Source organism: Vombatus ursinus, unplaced genomic scaffold (assembly GCF_900497805.2).
Source record: "Vombatus ursinus unplaced genomic scaffold, bare-nosed wombat genome assembly UNPS02014799.1, whole genome shotgun sequence".
NCBI classification, from domain to species: Eukaryota; Metazoa; Chordata; class Mammalia; order Diprotodontia; family Vombatidae; genus Vombatus; species Vombatus ursinus.
Genome location: NW_020954577.1, coordinates 29,343,932 through 29,365,853, shown reverse-complemented (window position 1 = coordinate 29,365,853; position 21,922 = coordinate 29,343,932). Strand labels below are relative to the sequence as shown.

At 38.3% G+C, this 21,922-nt stretch overlaps 1 protein-coding gene across 3 annotated transcripts in view; it reads right to left on the bottom strand.

The window, feature by feature from the left end:
- CAPN7 (calpain 7) overlaps positions 1-21,922 on the bottom strand; it is a 36,371-nt gene that overhangs the window by 13,824 nt on the left and 625 nt on the right. The window contains exons 1-11 of one of the 3 annotated variants that reach the window (XM_027872376.1): positions 20,628-20,703; positions 19,464-19,548; positions 17,154-17,311; positions 15,325-15,392; positions 14,370-14,570; positions 13,265-13,351; positions 10,795-10,921; positions 9,850-9,935; positions 4,681-4,774; positions 2,788-2,934; positions 599-705 (exon numbers count right to left, since the gene is read on the bottom strand). In XM_027872376.1, the coding sequence (XP_027728177.1) occupies positions 599-705; positions 2,788-2,934; positions 4,681-4,774; positions 9,850-9,935; positions 10,795-10,921; positions 13,265-13,351; positions 14,370-14,570; positions 15,325-15,392; positions 17,154-17,311; positions 19,464-19,494 (1,106 nt within the window). In that variant the 5' untranslated portion in view covers positions 19,495-19,548; positions 20,628-20,703. Of the gene's footprint in view, positions 1-598; positions 706-2,787; positions 2,935-4,680; positions 4,775-9,849; positions 9,936-10,794; positions 10,922-13,264; positions 13,352-14,369; positions 14,571-15,324; positions 15,393-17,112; positions 17,312-19,463; positions 19,549-20,627; positions 20,737-21,922 lie in introns of those variants that run through there. The other 2 variants (XM_027872375.1, XM_027872377.1) reach the window with 2 other exon arrangements.

Genomic DNA, 21,922 nt, shown 5'->3' with positions numbered 1-21,922 from the left:
TACATTTAAGGATGAAGGTGTCAATACTAAATATACCTCAAAAAAGGTGCTGATATTTCACACTTATTTCTTACTTTCTTAGACTGCTGTTTGGAATGCACATCATCGTAGATAGCTCTCAGTTATCCACATGGAGATTATGAATTTGGGGAACAGTTCAGAGCAATTTTAAAATCACAACGTGTATTCCCTCTGGCATTAATGTGCTATAGACCTCGTCTGTCCCTCAAAAACAAAAAACAAACAAAAAACACCTACCCCCAAATAAAACAGTATGTGCTTATGACAATTTTACTACTTATTATTTTAAATATTAATATACTCAGAAAAACAATTTTGAAGGAAAACATTCAGAAGAAAAAAAATTAAAGTATATTCTACTAAAAAGACCACCTCTGGATTTGTGCTACTCTGTCCTATATGTGAGTGAGGGTAGTTACTATTTAACCACAGAACCTGCACATACAATTTAAAAATATGACTAATGACATGAAAAAACAGGATTTGCATCTCTCCTTTTGGGTTACTATTTTCAGCTTATTCCAGTGACACTTTAAGAAGCTTCCATTACCATGAAAAAAAAGGAAAAACAACTAACCTTTGGTAAAGCATTCTGAAAGAGCTCTCCTTATTGAAATTTTGACTATCTGAATGCATAGCAATCCTTTCTGGTATCCACCCAGTAAGTGCGTGGAGATCAATGTTCTGTAAAAATAAGCATAATTTGGGCATTGTTAAAGATGCAAGAAAGTCCTTAGTAAATTTGAAAGGTAGTTTATTATTCTGTTTTTTAAACAATAAAGAAAAATATGTACGTTATTAACTACTACAGTAGTTCATTCTTCATCTCACTTCAAAAACCCCTGAACCCAATTCAAGCCTGAAATTAATTACATGTTTAGTCTCAGTTTCTTGTCTCACTTCTCACATTGCCTCTCCCGACTCTGAATGAAAATGGGAATGATTATATAGGTAAATGTTTTAAAAAAAAATTAATGCACAACAGTTAAAATTTCTCCAACATTATATCCCAATAAGCTGTTTCAGACAAACTGGATTAGTAAATTTTATTAACGCACTTGCAAGAACTTAGCTGAACCCTCTTTTTGGCAGAGAAACAAGTGCCTTTCTGGGCATCTATTTTCTCATTCGTAAAATGCAGGGGGTTGGACTCAATGGGCTTAGAAGGTCCTTCCAGTTCTAGGTCCATGATTCTATGAAATAGTCTCAGTTTGCTGACATGCTATCTAAACTTACCAGCTGAATCACGTTGGCACAGAAGGACCCAAGGAATCAGGCAAGACTTGACTGGGGCAGAATGTGAGCCCCTCATATAATGCGCCATAAAACTCTTAAGAATGGAAAGCACTTATGAAAGGAAGACTGGTATCAAATGAGAGAACTCAATAATTATGGATCTACGTAGGGGAAATGACCATTTTGCGAAGCAGTAAAAGGTTAAGAATGATTTCTTTCCCTGGTTGTAGCAACAATACTCTCCTCTCAGAAGTACTATTTTTTTTTTTTAAGAAATGTCCTTAATTCTATGTTCTCTTCGCTGGATTTGGTGATTATGAAGTAAAAGAGACATACTAAGAATATGGTGTTAGCATTATTTGGTAAGCTATCATGCTCATCTAGGAAATCATAATTTCCTATGACTCAGGAAGCATCTGTTAAGTGTCTACTATGTGACACACATTATGCTTAACCTGGGGTAAGGTGTCAGGGCTTATCTGAGGATACAAAAACAGGCAAAAAACAGTACTTGCCCTCAAGGAGCTCAAAGTCCTTGGAAGACACAACATACAAACAAGTATATACAAATGAACTAAACACAGGATAAACTGAAGATAATCACAGATAGAAAGCACAAGCATCATGGGGGATCATGAAAGAAATGCTTCTTGTCAAAGGTAGGACTTGAGCTGAGACTCGAAGGAAGTCAGGGAAACCAGCAGGTAGAGATGAGGAGGGATAAGAGTTCCAGACATGAAGGACAGTGAAAATGTCTGGAGTCAGGAGATGAAGGGCCTTTTCTGAAGAACTGAAAGGAGGCCAGGGTCACTGGATCACAAAGCACACTCTACTCAAATCAGTCTGGCCTCAGACACTTACTAGTTGGGAAAGTCACTTAACTATTTGTCTCAGCTCCTCATCTGTAAAATGAGCTGGAGAAAAGAAATGGCAGACTGCTCCAGTATCTTTGCCAAGAGAACCCCAAAATGGGGTCATGAAGAGTCAGACATGACTGAAAAACAGAAAATCTGACAGAAAATTACTCTCTTCCAATTAGGAAGGCACTTGGGCAGGCTTCATGTTTTCAGCACAAAGACAGAGTTATGGGGTTCCCTTTTTCTCTCCTGTGGAGAGACCAGGATCGTGCTGAGGGATAATTGATCATTGTTCATAGATCAGAGATTTAGAGCTGAAGAAGACCAGAAAGATGAACTAATCTTGCCCTCTAATTTACTTGAAGTCCACAGAGGTTAAATGACTTGCCTAAATTCAGATGGCTAACAAAGTAATGACAGAAGGCTACAGTCCTTCTAATCTGAGCTGGCTAAGAAAAAAAAAATTGTACTTACGTGGCACTATAAGAGCAAAGAAAACAAAATTTTAAAAGTTTTTCTTTTCCATCTACATCCATAAGCTACTACAATACAAGGAAACTTGAATTCTTAAAATAATTTATACTACTTTTCTGAGGTTAAACAGTGTTTCACTTCCAATTCTCTTTAAATGAAGACTTTCCTTTTAAAGCTTTCTAAACCATTTGATGCTTACTGAATTGGATCCTGGAAAATCATATCCTCCCATGACTTTCATGTATGCCTTTTCTATGAGAGACACCCACAATTCACTTTTGTTGTTAGAATATGAGCAGAGTAGTTCTCCATTTCGATCAACTGGTAACTGGTCATCTATTATCACCTTTGAAGAGAAAACAATTAATTTTATAGTTACAGTTGGGCAAAATATTTTTTAAAACAATCTATCTCATCAAGAAAAATTATTTATGTGCCCAGAAAGGCTGTTTATTAAAGAGAAAAGGGATATAATTGTCCAGTAATGAAATGAGACACTGGTAATTTCATTTTCTTAAAGCCTAAATAGTTATATTATCTTCAACAAATTCCTTGTAAGAAATATGCAAGGTAAATAAAACAAATTCCATGTTCAAAAACATGTGCCTCATTCTGCACTGGAATCGATAAATCTATCACCTCTCTGTCAGGAGGTAGGTAGACTGCTTCACCCCTGGTCCTCTGGCATCAAGAATGGTCAACACATTGGATGTAGTCTTACAGCTTTCCAAATTGTCTTTACAATGTCGTTGTCATTGTATAAATTGTTATTATCTCCTTCATCAGTTTAGCATACTGACTTTAAAGTATACGTTGTTCTCCTGGTTCAGCTCACTTCTCTCTGCATGAGCTCATACCAAGCCTTTCCACGATTTTCTGAAAACACCTATCTCCTTGTTTCTTATAGCACAAGAATATTCTATCACATTTTAATAGCTGGTTTGCTCTGCCATTCCCCAATTGATGGGCATCCCCTTAATTTTCATTTTTTCCACCACAAAAACAGCTGTTATAAATATTTTAAATTATATTTACATACAGGATCTTTTCTCTCTTTCTTTGGTCTCCTTTAGGTATAGGCCTAGCAGTGGTAATTTAGCACTTAGGGTCTATTAAAAAAAAACAAAACAGAGCTTTAGAGATTTCTAAAACCATAGCGTTTGTCTATAAACAAACTGGTTTTTCCAAACCGCCAAAGAGATTTGTGATGCTAGTCAGACAGAATGATCCAGCCAGCCATAAAAGCAGATAGAAAAAAATGTATTTTTGATAATGCCTCCTGTTTGTACTTCACAGTAATTTCCCTTCCTCATAGAACTGAATTCTCCCTTACAACAAAGAAAAACAGGAAGCCAAAACTAGGGCCACAGTGATCGTTGTCCGTCATGGTATTCAACACTCTGCTCTGGGAGTTCCTTGCCTCTTGTTTAAAAGGGGAAGGAGGAGGCAGCTAGGTGGCACAGAGGATAGAGCACTGGCCCTGAAGAATTTGAACCCGAGCTCAAATCCAACCTCCGACCAAACACTTGACACATACTAGCTGTGTGACCTTGGGCAAGTCACTTAACCCCGACTGCCTCATCAAAAAAAAAAGAAAAAAAACAAAAGGGGAAGGTTTGTCTCACGATCTTTTCTCCACGAACACAATGGGTTGTCACAATTACTCAATGTTCTGCTTCTTTTTAGTTCAATGGATATTTTTGAAATAACTAAGGTATGAAAGTCTGAAAGTTCATTTAAGCATTAATATGCCAACACATTATATTAGAACTCAAATGTTCTTTCAAATACTTCCTATAAATATTTTTGTAATTAACTGGCAATTTTTTTCTATAAACATCTTTAAAAATGATTATGCTAATTTTATTTTTAGCTACCAATACAGATTAAAGTTAGTGTCAAGAACTTTTATTCTATCCATAAATTAAGTTTTTGTAGTCTACATAACATTTTAAAAGGTCTCATTCAAAACTGTTCTTTTTTTAATAAATCTCCTTAGGAATTTTAAAAGGAAAGAAGCAAAGAAAAAGTGAAAATGCATTGAATTTCATCTTATCCGACATTACTCTAGTCAACCTAAAAGTATACTTACTTTTCTTGGAACACCGTTAATGTGAAGTTTTACCATATATTTTCCACAAGGATTATACTCTGGTTCACCTTTCTTATTCTGAGGATAAATTATGCTTTTGCAAAGACAAAAAAGATTATATGTTGAAATTTGACACAAACAATAAAATATGCTCTAGTATATTATGCAATTTTTATAGATGTCAAAGTCAATTTCCTTTAGCATTTCTATAAATTTGAAACATATCATAAATGGTTTCATATAACTAAGCACATAAAAAGCTAATTTCAGATTTATCTATCAGTTAACAAAAATTTATTAAGTGCTTACTAAGTGCCAAGAATTGTGTAGAAAGAAAGGAAAAACAGTCTCTATTCACAAGGGGCTTACATTCCAGTTGGGGAGACGTGTAAATAATTATGTACATACAAGATACATAGAGAATAGATGGAAGGAAACCTTACAAGGGAAGGCTCTAGCATCTAGAGGGACTGAGAACAGCTTTCTGCAGGAGGCTGTATTTGGGTTGAGTCTTGAAGAAAGTTAGAGAGTCTAAGAAGCAGGGACTGGGAGGGAGAGCAATCCCAGCCCGGGAGCTGGAGTGAAAAGGATGGTCGTGTGTGAGCAACAAGGAGGCTAGTACTGCTGGCCTGTAGGGGAGTAAACTATAAAAAGACTATGTATGCCCAAGAACTTTCTATTTGACCTTGAAGTTAACAGTTAGCCACTGGAGTCTGAGCGGCAGAAGGAGGGGATGGCATGGTCAGATTTGCACTTTAGGAAAATCAATTTAACATCTATTTGGCTTGGAATGGGGAGATGAGGTAGGGAGATCTGTTAGGAGGCTATTGCCACAATCCAGGTAAAAGGTGACAATGGGCCTGAATCATGGTGGCGGCAGTGGTAGTGGAGAGAAGGTGACGGACAGAAGTGTTGTGAAGGTAGAAATGATAAGATCTGGATTTGTAGGGTAAGAATGAGATGAGGGTAACAATGAGGCTTCAAACCTGGGTGAGATCTGAAACCCAGAAAATGGCAGCATCTTTGATTAATGTGTTAATTAGAATTATTATAAATCCATACTAGAAATAAGCATAAAAGAATTGCTAAGTATATTTCACAGTATTTTGAAAACTGCCCAGTAGGTTTTTTCAGACATTGCTCAAGAAAGTATGAAAAATAATAACATTTCCCAGCCTTAAAGGGAATCTTCTCCCTACTCTAATCAGGAAGGAATGGGAAAACAATCACAACTGAGTCCTAGACAAGAAAAGGTTGCAGCTGTGAAAGATCAATTTCTGTAAGGTTGAAGGGCAGTGCTTATTTTCAGATACTCTTTAGCCAGTCCTTATTGCAAACTTCTGTTTGCATTTAAAGCCTCCCACACCATCCAGCTCTATCTAGCCAACCTTTCCAGATTTGCTTCTCATTTCCTTCCTTTCACACACTCCGTATTCCATCTAAACTGGACTACCTATTCAATGAATGGGACCCACCACCTGCTGCTTCTGTACCTTGGCATGGGCTGCCGGAAACACCTGGAATACACTCCCTCCATACCCTGACCACTTAGAATCCCTAGCTTCCTTTACGGCTCAATTCAGGTGCCACCTCCTCTGGGTAGCCTTTCCCGATTCTTTTCCTCTCCAAAATACCTTGTATTCACTGATGTGTGTCAATGGTGTAATCTTTGCTCTCCTAACCCTGCCCCTCCCTCCCCAATTTTCTTTAGAGGAGGGGCAGTTTCTTTCAATCTTTGTATCTCCAGAACCTAGTACAGGGTTTTGCATACAGTAGGCACTTAATAAATGCTTGGGGAATTGAATGTTATTGGCATTCTATTAAAACTAAATTTGGACTAATGCTATTATCTTCACCATGACTCCTAACTCAAAGTATCACTGATAAACCAAAAAAAAATTTCATTTCAAAATTTCCATGTGATTTCAAATTCATATTTCAGGAAATAAAGAAATTTATAGTAAAGCTTGCATATATTAGCCTCCTGTTATTTTTTATCTTTTCTGACAGGGACATGCACAGCCACCGTAAAGTGGCTTTTACCAATTTTAGGCAAGTCTAGTCAGGCTTAAAATTTTTTTAAAAATCTTGTTAATTATGTTCATAAGTGGTTTTATATTTTACTTTAAATTCACCACAGGTCCTAAGTGTTTGGATTTACACCTGCTCTGAAAGGGACTGACATTCAGCACAGACAAGATGGCTTATGTGTTCTGGGAATCAGAGGGTAGGTGGCATGGGCTGTCTTCTGAGAGTACTTCATTTCCTACCTCTTTCAGATGAGGCTTCAGGGCAGGAGTTCAACCTCAAAAGGAGACTAGAACACCAGTTATTTCCTGACTCCCTTATTCAGACAGACCCACTCCTGCTCCCACCCTTCATTCCCCTGCATTTGGAGTGACTGGCTAAGGAAGCTGTCATTACCACTTTTTTTTTTTTTTTGCTTTTTGGTGAGGCAATCGGGGTTAAGTGACATGCCCAGAGTCACACTGTTAGTTAAATGTCAAGTGTCTTAGGCCAGATTTGAACTCAGGTCCTCCTGACTCCAAGGCTGGAGCTCTATCCACTGCACCATCACGCTGTCCCACACTACCACTCTTGCCTTGCGTCCATGTCTGTTCATTATAGAACCCTGCAGGATGGCGCCCCACACTCCTGCTCCACCTCTTTCGTGATTAAGGCCTTTCCTCTCATTCTTATCTACCACAGATCTATCCCACTCTAGCCCTTATCTTCATCTGTTATTCAAGTTCCTGCTCCCTTTCATCCTAGATCTTTTCAATTGAAACTTTTTTTCATCTTCATTATCTTATGTGCCTCTTCAATGCAATAAGGGAAGTCTGGTCACCTCTCCTGCCCTGGCTAAGAACCTGGGCCAGGAGGAGCCAGAACATTCCTTGCTCCTCCCTGCCCAGTCTAGACTGCTCCTTTGACACTATTACTTAGTACCGTCCCATCTTTGACATTCACTCCGCCCACCTAGATCCCCGACTCCAAATCTCTGCTGTGGTAATCCACCAGATTCTTCTCCCTTCTCTTTGGAGAAGTGCAATACCAGCTTCTTCATTACAATTCTTGCCCTCATACCGACTTCAAAATACAAATGCCCTGACTTCACCTTCCACGACCTCCATCTCTTCTCTACCTCAGCCTATCTCCACCAGCCACAATTATGAAATTCTTCCCACTAACCGCAAGCTCTCCCCAAACTTATTCTTCATCCTCATTATGACCTCTAGTCCCTCCACCTCTTGTTCTCCCAATCTATCGACAAACTCCAACCTTCAGTTTCCCCAGAGTCTTACCTTCTTGAATCCTACTCGTGCACTGCTGAATGATGCTGGACAAGAGTCATGGAACTGTGCCCAACAGCTCCTCGACAAGTTTACAGGGCCTTGCCTCAGCTGGGCCCTAGCCACCGTACACTTCCCTGACACTGCCACATTCTCCAAAGTGATGATGCCTAACCTCTCCTTCTTTCTCTTCTCTACTCCCTGTCAGCTAAGGACCTTGCTTCCTCTCCTCCTCCAATCCACAGCTCATCACCCCCCACTCCACCTTCGTTTGCTCTGGGCCAGGAGGAAGAATCGGCCCGTCTCCTCTCGTTCCTGTGTCATCCAGGATGTCGTTCTGCTGCTGGCTCCTCTATTTTTTCCTCTCTTCTTTCTGTCTCTCATACACTCACTTTCAGTATTTCCTTTCTTACTGGATCTTTACTTGCTGTCTAAACACATACTCAGGTCTCCCCGTGCTTCTCTAAGAACACTCACTTGAGCCTGTCATCCCTAAGTTATCAACGGATATCGTTTCACTTTCACAACCAAACTCCTTGAGGAAAGAAATCATCTAAATGGACTGCCTCCATTTCCCCACCTGGTTCAGTTCTTAACCCTTTGTGACCCGGCTTCCAATGATACCACTGACAACCACTCTTCCCACGGCTGCCAATACCGGCTATTAAATCACTCGCTGTCCACGTCTGATCAGTAGCAAAGTCTTCTTGACTCTACTTCCACAACACCAAAGCTATAGTCAGTGACTTGTTGCACTGGTTGAGGTCATTAACTCTCATATGAACTATTGCAAGAGCCCTCCAACTCTTCTCCAACTGCTTCTAGTATCGTCTCCAACTTACCTTCTTCTTCTCTTTTTGGTTTTTGGGTAGGCAATGGGGTTAAGTGACTTGCCCAAGGTCACACAGCTAGTAAGTGTTATGTGTCTGAGGCTGAATTTGAACTCAGGGTCAGTGTTCTATCCACTGCACCACCTAGCTGCCCCCCAAACTGATATTCTTAGAACACAAGCGTGATCATAATATCCCTCGGCTCAAGACGCTCCACTGGCTTCCTATTTCCTCTAGGATAAAATGCAGGCCGAGGCCTAGCCTTGAAAACCCTACAAATCTGGCTCCACCCTGCTTTTCCAGGCTTGGTTCATATTGCTCCTTCTGATGTACATTCCAATCAAAATGGACTACTAGTTGTCCCCTACCCTTCACAGGCCATCTCTGGCTTTTGTGCCTTTGCAGAGGCTGTCCCTCATGCCTAGAATGCCCTTCATCATTTCAGCCTTCCTTCTATCCTTTCAAAGGTCAGCTCCAGGGCCATCTGCTACGTGAAGCCTTTCCTGGTTCCTCCCAGTTGTTAAAGTTCTCTCCTTCTGAAATTACTTGGTATATACGTTATATCCCCACGGTAGAATGTAAGGTTCTTAAAGACAGAGGTTATTTTTTGTCTCTGCCTCACGCAGGACACAGCAGCCATTTGAAAAATGTCTTTCTGAATTTTGTAATTTCTTAATCAGAATATCTTGTAATTTATTAAGTATATAATTCAATAATACTGTGGTAAAACTTAATATTGTACAACAACCTTGCTTTATTTGGCCAACTTCACAATGTTGTTGCAAGAAAAAAATGAACATTACATGTATAATGTTAGATCTGTAACATTAATTTTTAGGTATGAATGCATTTACTTATATATTTATCATGTTCTCAAGATAATTTACCATATTTCCCAATTTAAAAAGAATCCACCAGACCTCTGGAAAAGGATCATAACTATCATTCAGCACAACCACTTTCTCAATGTGGACACTCCCTAAGTTAACTATTTTGAAACAAGACTTACATATAATAATTCTTACAGAAGAAGGAGCATTAATTACCTTGTAATTAATTTCTTATTATACCGTCTCTCATAAGCTGCGCTGATAGCTAGCGATGCCACAAAGGAACAATCTGACACTATTGTCTAGTGATAAAAGAAAAATATTAAAACATATGTATATAATTGTCCAACTCAAAAACAATCCTCTAACAAACCTACCTGTTACACCCATTAATCTTCTTTGTTCTCATTAAGGGCATTAACGAAAGTTGTAAGAGGAAACAACACAGCTCCATCAAAAGTAGGCTAACACCAGAAAAATCCAATCAATCCTCAAATGTTTTATTGAAGTTATTTTAAAACAATTACAAATAGCTGACATAATATGACATTACTAAATCTTGAATACTGCAGTAGAAACCACACCCACACAAGAATGCTAAATACCCAATTCCATTAAAGAAATACAATCGTGCTACTGAAATACTAATTTAGGCAAAGCTGTTACTCTTTTTCATCTTTTCTAACCCTTTGTCAAAGCTGAAACTCAAATTCTCAGAAACTCAATTTTAATATGGTACGCAAATAAGAAAACTGAGAAGTTAAAACTGACAAACTGAAAAGTTTATGGCCTGAAATCTGCTATAAAACCAATATACTGTAACAAAAACAAGATTTTCAAAGAAAATATGTTTTCAGTATCTCAGAATTTGTGTCACAGAACTTTTTAAGACAGTGTGGGTTTAAATCCTAGAAAGGTGGTTTGGAGTCAGATTATTTAGGGCAGGGGCTAACACACAGCTACTGTGTGACCCTGGGAAAGTCCCTAAATTCTCAGTGCCTCCAGGCAATTCTTTAAGAATATAATTTATACATTAGTTGCTGATATGAATTGCCAAATTTGAACATGCAATGAAAAACTAAGAAAACTTTAAGTGAAATAGAAATTATTATCTTAAGTTTCTAATTTAATCTAACTTTGTGCAAAAAAATAAATGCTTACCTGCTTTATGCTGAAGCTAGAAACAGTATAGATCATTGTAGGATTGTTGGTGAGATCATCTGGCCGTACCCATCTAGAAAATATTGCCTTTTGTTTTGGTGATAACGGTAGCTTACCACATTTATCACTGAGGTATATAAAAAAAAATAAAGTTAGTATTGTGGGACTCATAATAATTTTGAAATTCACTTTCTTAACCAAAAGTTTATTTCTTTATGAGGCAATCATAACTACCAAAATGAGCCCTGAGAAGCAGAGTGGCATTGTGGGTAGAGAGCCTGCTGGGTTGAAGTCCTGCCTCTGATGCATCCTGACCATGGGACCCTGGACAAATCCTAGTGCCCTCAGGTCTCTATCTCCTTAATGCTCTGAGTGTAGAGCAAGTGCTGAAGAGCATGGGCAGAATGACTACATCAGTACAACTGCAGAGTCAGAGACCAAAAAACACCCAAACTAATTGAAATAAACACTGGCCTCCTCTCCATCATGCCTCCACCAACCCTAACAAAGCTGAAGTCCCTGACAAACTGACTTGGCCAATTGAAACTCTGAGATCCAAAATCAGATGACACACACTGGACAGGCAAAAATTCATCTACATCTGAATAAGTACAGATGCTTTTGTTTTTCATGAAGGGTATCTGATGTTGGAATGAATTTACAGTGTGAAAGCCTGATTCAGAAGGCAATGAATGCTGGACAGCGCTTTCATCTGCTTTCTCATGGGCAGTGGTTACGTCGATGTATTTCAACAGACTTCCTTTCTGAAGTGCCAGTGGCATGCATATTATGATGAAACAGAAAGACCCCAGAGGCAGCAAAGATTTCCAGGCTGTAAAGTCAACTCAGTTGATGACTTTTCCCCTTCCTTCACTTTGCTACCACAAATCTATCACTAAGTGCTATCCTTTCTTTCTGGCTTCCCATTGCTCCCACCTCATTCTAGAGACACTCGGGCCTGTCTCTTAGCTCACTCCTCTTCCTTCAACAATCCATGCTACATAATGTCACCATATCAGTCTTTCTAAGAGGACCCTTTTACTGTCCCTTCAATGACAACCTATTCACTACCTCATCTTGTCTAAACTGTTGTCCAACTTTCAAAGGATGCCTTGATTTGAACCCATTGAAACCTATCCAACTTTATTTCCTGCCAACACAAACCCTTTGTGAGGTTTTACCTCACAGTTCTCAACACACACCCTTCTCCCTTTTGTTTGTGCTATGTCTTGTCTTTCCTCTCTCAACTTATAAATTCTACCTATTTTTCAAGGCCCCCTTCCTCCATGGAGCTGTTCCCTTCTGCCCCGTAAGTGCCAGTTAATTGTCTACTGCTCTTACATCCTCCACAGGAGAGGGGTTAAACTCAAAATGAAGCTGGGGCCACTGAACCACAGATGAGGATGCCAGTAGGTTGCATATTGACTTCTAAGCCACACATAAAATCAGATAGGAATTACATTTTAATCTGGTTCAGGGCACACTCAGAAGTGCTGTGGCCCTTGTGTTTGACACCTCCACTCCACAGATGGAAGAGGCCTGGTAGACTTCTGAAAAAGATTTCTGGGATTTTAATCTTTAAGTTCTCAATGAGTTACACATGTAACATGGCAGCCAAAGAGATGACGTGTTTTCAGTCTGCACTAAGCGGCACGGTGCCCAGGACAAGGGAGTTGATAGTTTTGTGATAAGCTGCCCTGGTCAGACTCATGGGGAGCATCACATTCAGCTGTGTGCACCACATTCTAGAAAGGACACTGATGAGCTGGAGAGCATCCAGGAGAGGATGATGAGGAGAGCAGAAAAACTTGAGATCATACCCTATGTCTATCAGAAGGAGGCGCTGGGGATGGTCAGCCTAGGGACATGAGAGGGTCATGACAGCTATTTCACGCACTTGAAAAGACGGTCACATGGAGAAGGGAACAGACTTGTCCTGCCTCACTCCAGAGAACAAAACCAGGAGCAACATGAACTTGGCAAAGAAAACGTAGGATTCATGTGAGGAAAACCGTTCTAACAATGAGAGCTCTCCAAAGGGCTGCCTGGGGCGACGGTGGCTTCCTCCTCACTGAAGGTCTGCAAGTGAAGGCTGGATGACCACTTGCAGGGAACGCTGTGGAGGAGATGCTGCTCAGGGATGAGCTGGACAAGAAATCCTATGAGGACTGTCCCACCTCAGGTTCTACAATCATGTGACCGCTCAGTCTGCTAGTTGTTTTAGGGAGACGAAATAAAGAGGAGAACAAGACCCTGAAGTAGAAGTGAACCTCTGGCAGCCTCCTGTATGTCTCCAATGCTCTCTCGTCCTTCTGCCCCAATCTTTTTAATCATCCTCCCTTTCCTACCAAATTATTCTTTTCAGTTACATGTTTTAATTTTGTGAATTAAACGGGCAGTTCAGAGCACTAGGAAAAATATGTTACTAAACAAGTAACTTTGGAGTCAAAAATCAGTAAATAGTACTTACGAAAATGGCACAGGAAAGGCAAAGCGTTCTCTCAAGTCAACATTCATGAAAGGAACATACTCAATACCATTTATTTTAGATGTCTTTCTAAAGGAAAACAAAAGTTCTGTTGGACTAAAAAAGTCTAAAATTGTGAAGTCCATTTTATTATATAATATTGATAAGCAGATTAAAACCTGGAAGTGATATAAGGTTATGTAACAATAAAATGTGTTTCTTAGTTTCTTAAAGAACTATGAGACTCATGTCACACTTGTTCCTGTAGCTAGATCGAAATTTCACAAAACAATAGTTTATGAGAGTATGAGGGTAACTGATCAACTTGATTTCTGGTTATAAACATTCCATTTTTGTCTTTGTACCCCATAGCACCAGCAGCATACAATTAAGCACTTAATAAATGCTTAAGGAACCTTTTATAGCTTTATAAAAGTATTGTATAAATAATAATTAATGAATGAAATTAATCAAATGTAGAAACTACTTAGAAATATTTTTAAAAACTGTTAACAATGCGCATCCTACTCACCAAAGTGGAAATGAAATGATCTAATATTTCCAGATCTAATATTACAGCTTTTAGGGTTATTTGGTAGGATCATCCCCAGAATTATGCTGAAGGCTCCAACTCAAAAAGCCTCTCACATATCCTACCTATGTTAGCACAGTCTAGAGAGGAAGGCGTTACTTGTATAATGAACTAAAGGCATTAAATATCAAACCAACAGGTGACACTAAATAATATAACTTTTACTGTTTCTCAAACAATGAAAAATTACCTTAATATATTTTATTGCAGAAAAATTTAAAGCCACAAAATAAGTAGGTTCTTTTTCATTTTTACAAACGTGGGTTTGATGATTATTGCAAGCCACTCTATGTTTTGACAGATTTGTGTTTACACTGACGTGAGTACTCCCTAAACTAAAACAGATCAGAACTGGCTGAGGACGGCAGAATTGACAACGCCATACAACTTTTTTCATGAAGCCCTAAGCCTAAAATTTTGAGCACAAAACATCTAATAATCAAATATATGCACATTCCATTTAAGTACAAGAACAATTTTTTGTTTTTCTCAGTGACAAAGCATTTCTTGACGCACCTGAGCACTTCTATTTCTTCTGCTGTGTATCTCTGCCCCTGTGGTTCACTTGACTGCACAGTTCTAACTGTCTGAGGTTTGTCATTCAAAGAAAAATCAGGTCCCAGTGGAAAAAATGTTCTGACTGGCTGATTTGATTTAACTGCAGCTGGTTTGTCCTTTTGAGATGGCTTTGACATGGATTCTTTCAGTGCTTCTGCTCTAAAATAGGAGTTAAAATCAGAAAATTCTGTTATAATTATTTCTCTACATCATGCCTTCCTAGAAAAAAAAAATTAGCTTTAGGTCCTAAGCTTCTTAAAACCATTATGAACATACAACATTTTCTATCACTACCCAGATTCTCCCACCATAAGCTACTCACGGAGGTTTTGAACATTTCTAGAAACTGGACATGCAATTCCCTATCTCTTCATTTTTCTTTTTATGACCCCTCTCCAACATGCATTACGTGTCCATCTAACACCCAGATCTGTTACTTGATCAGAACTGGTTCCCAGTAGCCTTACACTCAATTTCTCAACTTTCGGTGATAGCTTTGCACTCCCTTGAATTTTTTTTAAATTTTAAAATTTTACAAGACAAGAAGGAGTAAAAAAGAAGGCAGGACCAGCAGACCAGTTATCACAGATGCTTCTGTTACACTGGTCTCTGTGAAACACAGAAGGTAACAGAAACAGAAGCCAAGCTTCCCAGAAGCACTAATGAAGGAAATGTCATAGGGATGGGAGTGAAGAGGGGCTGCTCACAGGACTTCTAACGGCAGTCACATTCTAGCAGCTGAGACAGAATATAAAAAAAATTAAGTTTTTGTTTCAAATCCCAACTTTGTGAACACTCTAATTTCAGGACTATGATAAAAGAGCAACCTGCACCGGAAAACTGAGATTAGACAAAACACTCCGCCCACTACAAAATAATAAATAAGAATTTGAAAGGCTGTGTAACAACTTACCTATCCAGTGCCTGCCGAGCCAGCAGTTTCAGTTTACTTTGCAAGGACTGATCAGAAGTTTCATTAGACTTGAGGGGGAAAGATGGATAAGTTGCTGATGAGACAACTAAGGCTGTATGAAAAACTTTTTTTCCCACAGAAATTGCTTGGTTTGGGATACTTCTAAGTTAGCATGGCACACTAGCAATGACCTGACTTGTAAGTACAGTTTACAATAAATTTGGTTTTTACTTAATATTAATTACAAGTGGAAGTAAAACAAGAAAGGAAAATTAAAGTTGCTATTTTAGGATACTTTAAAAGTTTGTCTACTTGTATTTAAGAGCACTTAACTCGGAACTGTGGTAATGTGGCTGGACGGCTACAAAAATACTGGAAAGCAAAGTCTGTATGGTAGGCATTGCAAAAGACACCGCCAAGTACTGTTACCCTCGGTGTAATGCTCCAAGCACCCACCTAGGCTAGAGGGCTTCTATGACAGCTTCTTTCCAATATGAACAGCGCTGCTGCAGGCACGAGAAAAGTCCTCCTACTGGACAGAGTCAATCTAGGAAGGTCCTCCAGTTATTCCCCAGTCTCCACTGCCTAACCCACTCCCATCAGATTACATCATTTTAGGAGCCCCTGTCCACTGAGAAATAAACACCTAAAAGTTGAATTGATTATTAAGTGTTATTCTGTAAACATTAAGTAACTCACAATACAAACTTCATAAACTATTTAAGCACTTTCAAGCTACATTTTCTATCTCAGTGTGTGACAAATGGAAGAAATATAACCACACTTGGTGTAGTTACATCATGATGGTGAGCTCTCCCTAATGAGTTAATTTAAACAAGTAGTACCTGTAGTTCATTCATTCATTTTAAAAGCACTTAAAAAGTTGCCTAGTGATTCCTTAATTTAACTTCCAAACATTTAACATATTAAGAATCATCATTATGCTTCTACACTAATTTAAATGAACAACCATTTTTAATGATTCCATTTATAAAGCTGAGCAAAAAATAAATCATTTGACCAAGTCAACTGTCCAATTGCTAACAGATCAATTAGGAGCCCCTGATTTTGAAGGATTTACATTTGGATTTATAGCAAACTTACAGACCACAACAGAAGTAATCTGGTGAAAAAACTTGTATATAATAGTTTTACATAAAATTCTAAAGAAGCTTCCATTTACACAGCACTTTATGGTTTGCAAAGTGCTTTCACACATACAGTAACATTATTTGATTCTGATAACAAATCTGTAAGGTAAGTAGAGCAAATATTACTCTGAAAGAGCTGTGGTTTAATTGATGTGGGTACTCTTTCCCCTCATAGGAGTTGCTAAACAACTCATCACCAAGAGTCAACTTCCCTATAATGAGTCAGTCTATAATGAGTTCAGGTGTTCCTCTGCCAACAGACCATCTTGTTCACTGCTTGGCTCATATGGACAACTTTCAGTTTGGTAAGATGTGCCAGGGTTTGTACTCTACTGTCATAGCTTCCAGAACCCTACAACCACTTCCATGCCATCATTAAATGTAAGACTAAGACTTTCATGAAGGAGTAAAAATTAGCCCCATTTTACAGATAAGGAAACTGAGGCTAAATGAACATCTATTAAGTACCAATGCCAAAAATTATGTAATAGTTAATACAGATTAAGCAACTATTAACAGGACATAAATTAGAAAGCCAGTAAGAAATGGTGTATTCTGCAACTGATGGTACAGGTACTACATTTTTTTCCAGCCAATTTCTAAGTGTGATTCACTTGTAAGTGGAAGAATTTCTTACCCTAACATAATTCCACCAAATTAACTGCTAGCTTAACATACTGTTTTCAGACAGAGATCCACTGCTTCTGTGTACAATTCTATAGCTTCTTCAGCATTGCCTTTTTCGTCTTCATCAAAAGCCTGTGTCACCAGGAAACGGGCACGTTCCAAGTCCAACTGTTGTTTTGGCTTCAAAGGGTCACAGTTTTGTGACTGAACTAGGACCAAATAAAATAAGCATTATTAAGGTAATATTGGAGGTATGGAAGTTAGTTAAGACATTCTTTGCCACAAATTCCCCAATTACCCTTATTAAAAAAAAGTTGGGCAGACTCAGAAAAGCCATACTTTAATAACAGCTTACATTTGTTTTCGTGCTTCAATTTTAAGTTTAAGGCTTGGGGTGAGAAAACTCAAATAACTCTTTTTCTAATTCCACATAGCAAATTCCAATTTTATTTGTGACACGTGTGGTGAGAAACATATTTACTTCCATAATTTTTTCTCAAGTTCCCCACCTCTTAGCACTCTTCAACTCCCATCCTAAATTTTGCAAACAGTATTTTTTTTTTTTTTCCCCCACAGAATTTCTCCCTCCGAAGGGGTGTTTGAAGCCCTTCACAATCTGCCCTCTTATTCACCCACTGCTCTTACTTGGAGATCCAGCAACACCGGACTCTTTACAGTTCCTCACACAAGACATGTCAAGTCCCAACTATGGGCCTTTTCACTGGTTGTTCCTCATGCCTGGCATTCTCTCCCTCCTCATCTCCATTTCCTGGCTTCCTTCAAGTTCCAGCTAATGCCCCCTTCTACAGGAAGGCTTTCCTGTTCCCCTTAATTCTAGGTGACCTCCAAATTATTCTGTTTTTAGCTTGTCTGTACATCTCTTATTTGCACGTTGCCTCACCCACTAGACTGTGAGGCCCTTGAGGGCAGGGACAGCCTTTTGCCTTTCTTTGTATCCCAGCCCTTAGTACAGTGCCTGGCAAACAGTAAGTGCTTAATAAATGTTTACTGATTGCTTAAGTAGATTAGATCAGTGGAGCAGTGCAGGTTCATTTTTTTGATGCATCTAATGTTCATAAAGAATAATTCAGGTTTCAGATTTTACTTTTGGGCCATGAGGGCACTTCTCCCCTTTTATTTAGTATTTCTGTTATTTTTGGTAGTTGATCATGGTAAGGCTGCCTCCTCTGAGCAAGGTGGAGTACAAATACACTGCTTTCTCCCTCTGAGACCAGGCCCATCTTTTTGCCTCTGTGTAGTCCCAAAGCACAGCCACAGGGCAATCAAGTCACAGCATTCAGTTTGAAGTTCTGAATTAGTTGGAAACGACAGGATAGGAAACTGGTAAGCCTCTTAAAGGTGTCTGTCACATGACAATAAGCTCTTTAAATCCTTCTGGGGGAAAAAAAGTTGTTTAAGATTGCCTTGTCTTAAATGTATTTGTTGACAACAACATTAAGCCACCCCGGCTCCTCTTTGCTTCCAAATCAAATCCAATTTTGTCTAGTTAGGAAAAAAGTACTCTTTGGGAATAATAGATTTTCCCTTTTCATGACTTTTCAGCTGCTCTTACTGAAACTTTTAAAGTATGGGTTCTTAACCTGAGGTCCAAAGACTGGTCCATGGAAAGATTACAGGGAATCCATGAACTTGGATAGGAAAAAAAAAACATTTTATTTTTCCTTAATCACTAACTGAAATCTAGCATTTCTTTCAATTATTTAGGAAACATTTTGAGAAGGGGTCCACAGACTATCAAAAGGGTCCTTGATACAAAAAATGTGAGGATTATTAGAGGTTGATGCACAGTGCTACCCAAGGTGGCTAAGATGGCTCAGAGGTGTTGGGAGAGATGGGTAAACATGCCCTGGGCAGACCAGGCTCACTGCTACTGGAACAACATCACTGCCTTATCTCTACTACCACCTAACCTTTCTTCATGACATTTTTGCTATTTAATACCTATGGAAAAAAAAGAGAAATTTTGGGGGGAGAATACACTACCCCATTTTCTATCATGCAAGCAGAATTTTATTTACGCTACAATAAAGCTTTGGTAATTCCAGAAGCAGAGGGACTAAAAAAAAATAAAAACAAACTACAAAATAAGGTTCCTGATTACCCATCATTTTGTATTTGCGGGAGATAGCAGTGTATAGTTACAGATATAGATACACAATTAATTCTTGATTATGAATACTAGCCAAGTATAACTGATAAACACCCTTATGGTTAAAAGTAATCTCACACTCCCCCCAAAACATGTAAGCACGTTTTTACATATGTATGAATAGACACATACTCAAATGCATCTGTGGTTTACTGATCTAGGTTTGTGTCCACTGGCAGATCGTAACCTACCCATGTCATTCTTGTCCACGTCTACCCACATTTGCTCTAAAGGGTTCACCCAATAATATGCTGGGAGTGTTTTTCTTTTGACAACCTGAGGATAACAATAAAGCACATGGGTTTTCCAGTGGTTATTTATTGCTCTTGTTACGTTGACAGCTGTTTTCGCTCACATATTTCTTTGATGACATCCTTTTCTCCAGGTCTTACAGTTTCTTGTGAGTAACATATTTACCCTACTTGTAGTACCAGTTGTCTTTCCATTGCCCTCTGGTAATTCTTCGGAGACTGTGGTATTCCATAACACAGAACCACTATGACAGTATTGGTAGAATAGTGGTATTAATAGAGAAGAACCTTTGTTCCATAGAAATGTTTGGGACCATAAAGAACTTGCCCACAGGCAATCCACTCCACCCCTATTTTCGTAGAGCCTTGCAAAGTACCATAGACTGGATACGTGGTGATGAATCCTTTGGTCATGGCAACCCATGAAATCACTAAAACCACAAAATAACACTTGGTCCTGTAGATTGCATCATTATTTCTGCGGTGTAACTTATATGTAACTCCCAACTAATTTTTTATCTATGACTTAACTGAAAAAAGGTTCTCCATTCCGGCTCTGGGTGGAATGTACAAAGGAGAAATATTTCTTGAAGGTTTAACCTGAAAATGAACATGGTTCTGAAAAGGCTGTTAACATTTAAGGTATGTAAAAATCATACCTCCTAATTTTGACTAGTCACAATTCTCTTAATAACCACTGGCATTTATATGAAAACAGTAATGAACTAAAAAAAAGTAAAATTAATTTACATGCAATACAGAGAGAATAACTTATGGACAGACTAATTTACTCTAAAAGCAGAAATCTTCCAGGCCATAAATAGGTGCTTCTGAAAAAAGCAGCATAAAGTAGGAGAAAGAAATAAGAAAACTGTTCTGTGTTTTAGCAGCTCCTCAAGAGTAATGGGACTACGGGTAGCCACTTCTCCCAGGCCTCAGCACTTTTATTTATAAAATGAAGATAATATCCCTATCACCTGCCTCCCCATAGAAATGAAAGTGCTAAAGAAATGTGATCTTTATTATTAGCTACTGAGTTTAAAAAATGTTTCCTCTAACAGCAGATCTGTGATTTTACTGATAAGTACAAAGTCCTTCACTTACCTGCTGAATAAAGAGCTTGAACTCTTTCCAAATACTCGTTTATTTTATCTTGAATATTTTCCAGGGTTGATCCTGCCATCCCAGCATAAATTAAAGCTTGTGCAGCTTCCTAAAAACAAAACAAGACGTTTTTTAAAAGAACAAAAAACAAAAAAAACCCCATTGCTTACAATTTAAAATATCTTTAAATGTTTCCATATTCAACATTCTCACTAAACCGTCAAAATTATATTATTTGAATAAATTTTTCAATTTAGTATTTCTTTCCCATTAGGAAGTAAATAATAATCTGGTCAACTAATGCTTTTTGTTCACTTTCTACTAACTTCAACTTTTCTCTGTCATCAAAGTACATTCTTTAAGTGTGTGGGATTGTATAGGATAAGTTTTCTTAAAGTAATAGAAATGTGTATGTTTAATCATTTGTCTTAATCAATATCCCTAATCTGATACACAAGTTTTCAAAATATGGGGAAATTAAGCATAATTATTACAAACTACAAAATAATATTAAAAACAGTCTAAATAGACTTATTTAGATGACAAGAAACTATATTGTTAGTTGATAAATTTCCATCATTTTCTTCTAGCAAATGAAGGACAGTTCATTTTAAAGAGGCCTTTTCTTGTATTAGATAAATTTAAATAGAACACCTTACATAATTTATTTTTGTGGTGGGAATTAAATGGACGAATTAAGTGGTTAATTATACTGTATGTACTCACTGCTACTCGACATTGCCAGTGGTTCTGCTGCCAAGCATGGGAAAGGAAGAGGGGATCTGATAGGTTCCTGTGACATGTACGAGAGAGGAGCCTATCTGGTACAATAACAAGTCATTGCAGGTGAGAACTACAGTAGAAGCTTACTGCAAAAAAAGATGCGCACCTGAACCCGAAGGCCCTCTTTGCGTTCAACAGGCCATTTTTTGCATCTAGTAATTCTAACGTTCTCAATATTGTGAAAATAATGTTACATTATAACACCAAAGGCGCTGGCATTGCACATACAGAAAGAATAGGGAAAATGAACTACCTGAAGTGTGTGGGTTAAATACCAAAACTTGTGAGAAGAAAATTACCTCCCTTCCAAAAATGTTACTTTGAGATATACATTTTTAAATCTGGTCTACCTTAGAATTAAGGTGCATCTACACTTAAAAAAAAAATCCGCGATCTCAGTCTACTCAATTCATTAATAAGCACAATGCAATTAGAGATCTTTTGTCAAACTGCTACATCACTGGGGACCGAGTACTGCCAGCGTTCACAGGATCCTGCTGGGCTTAGGAAAG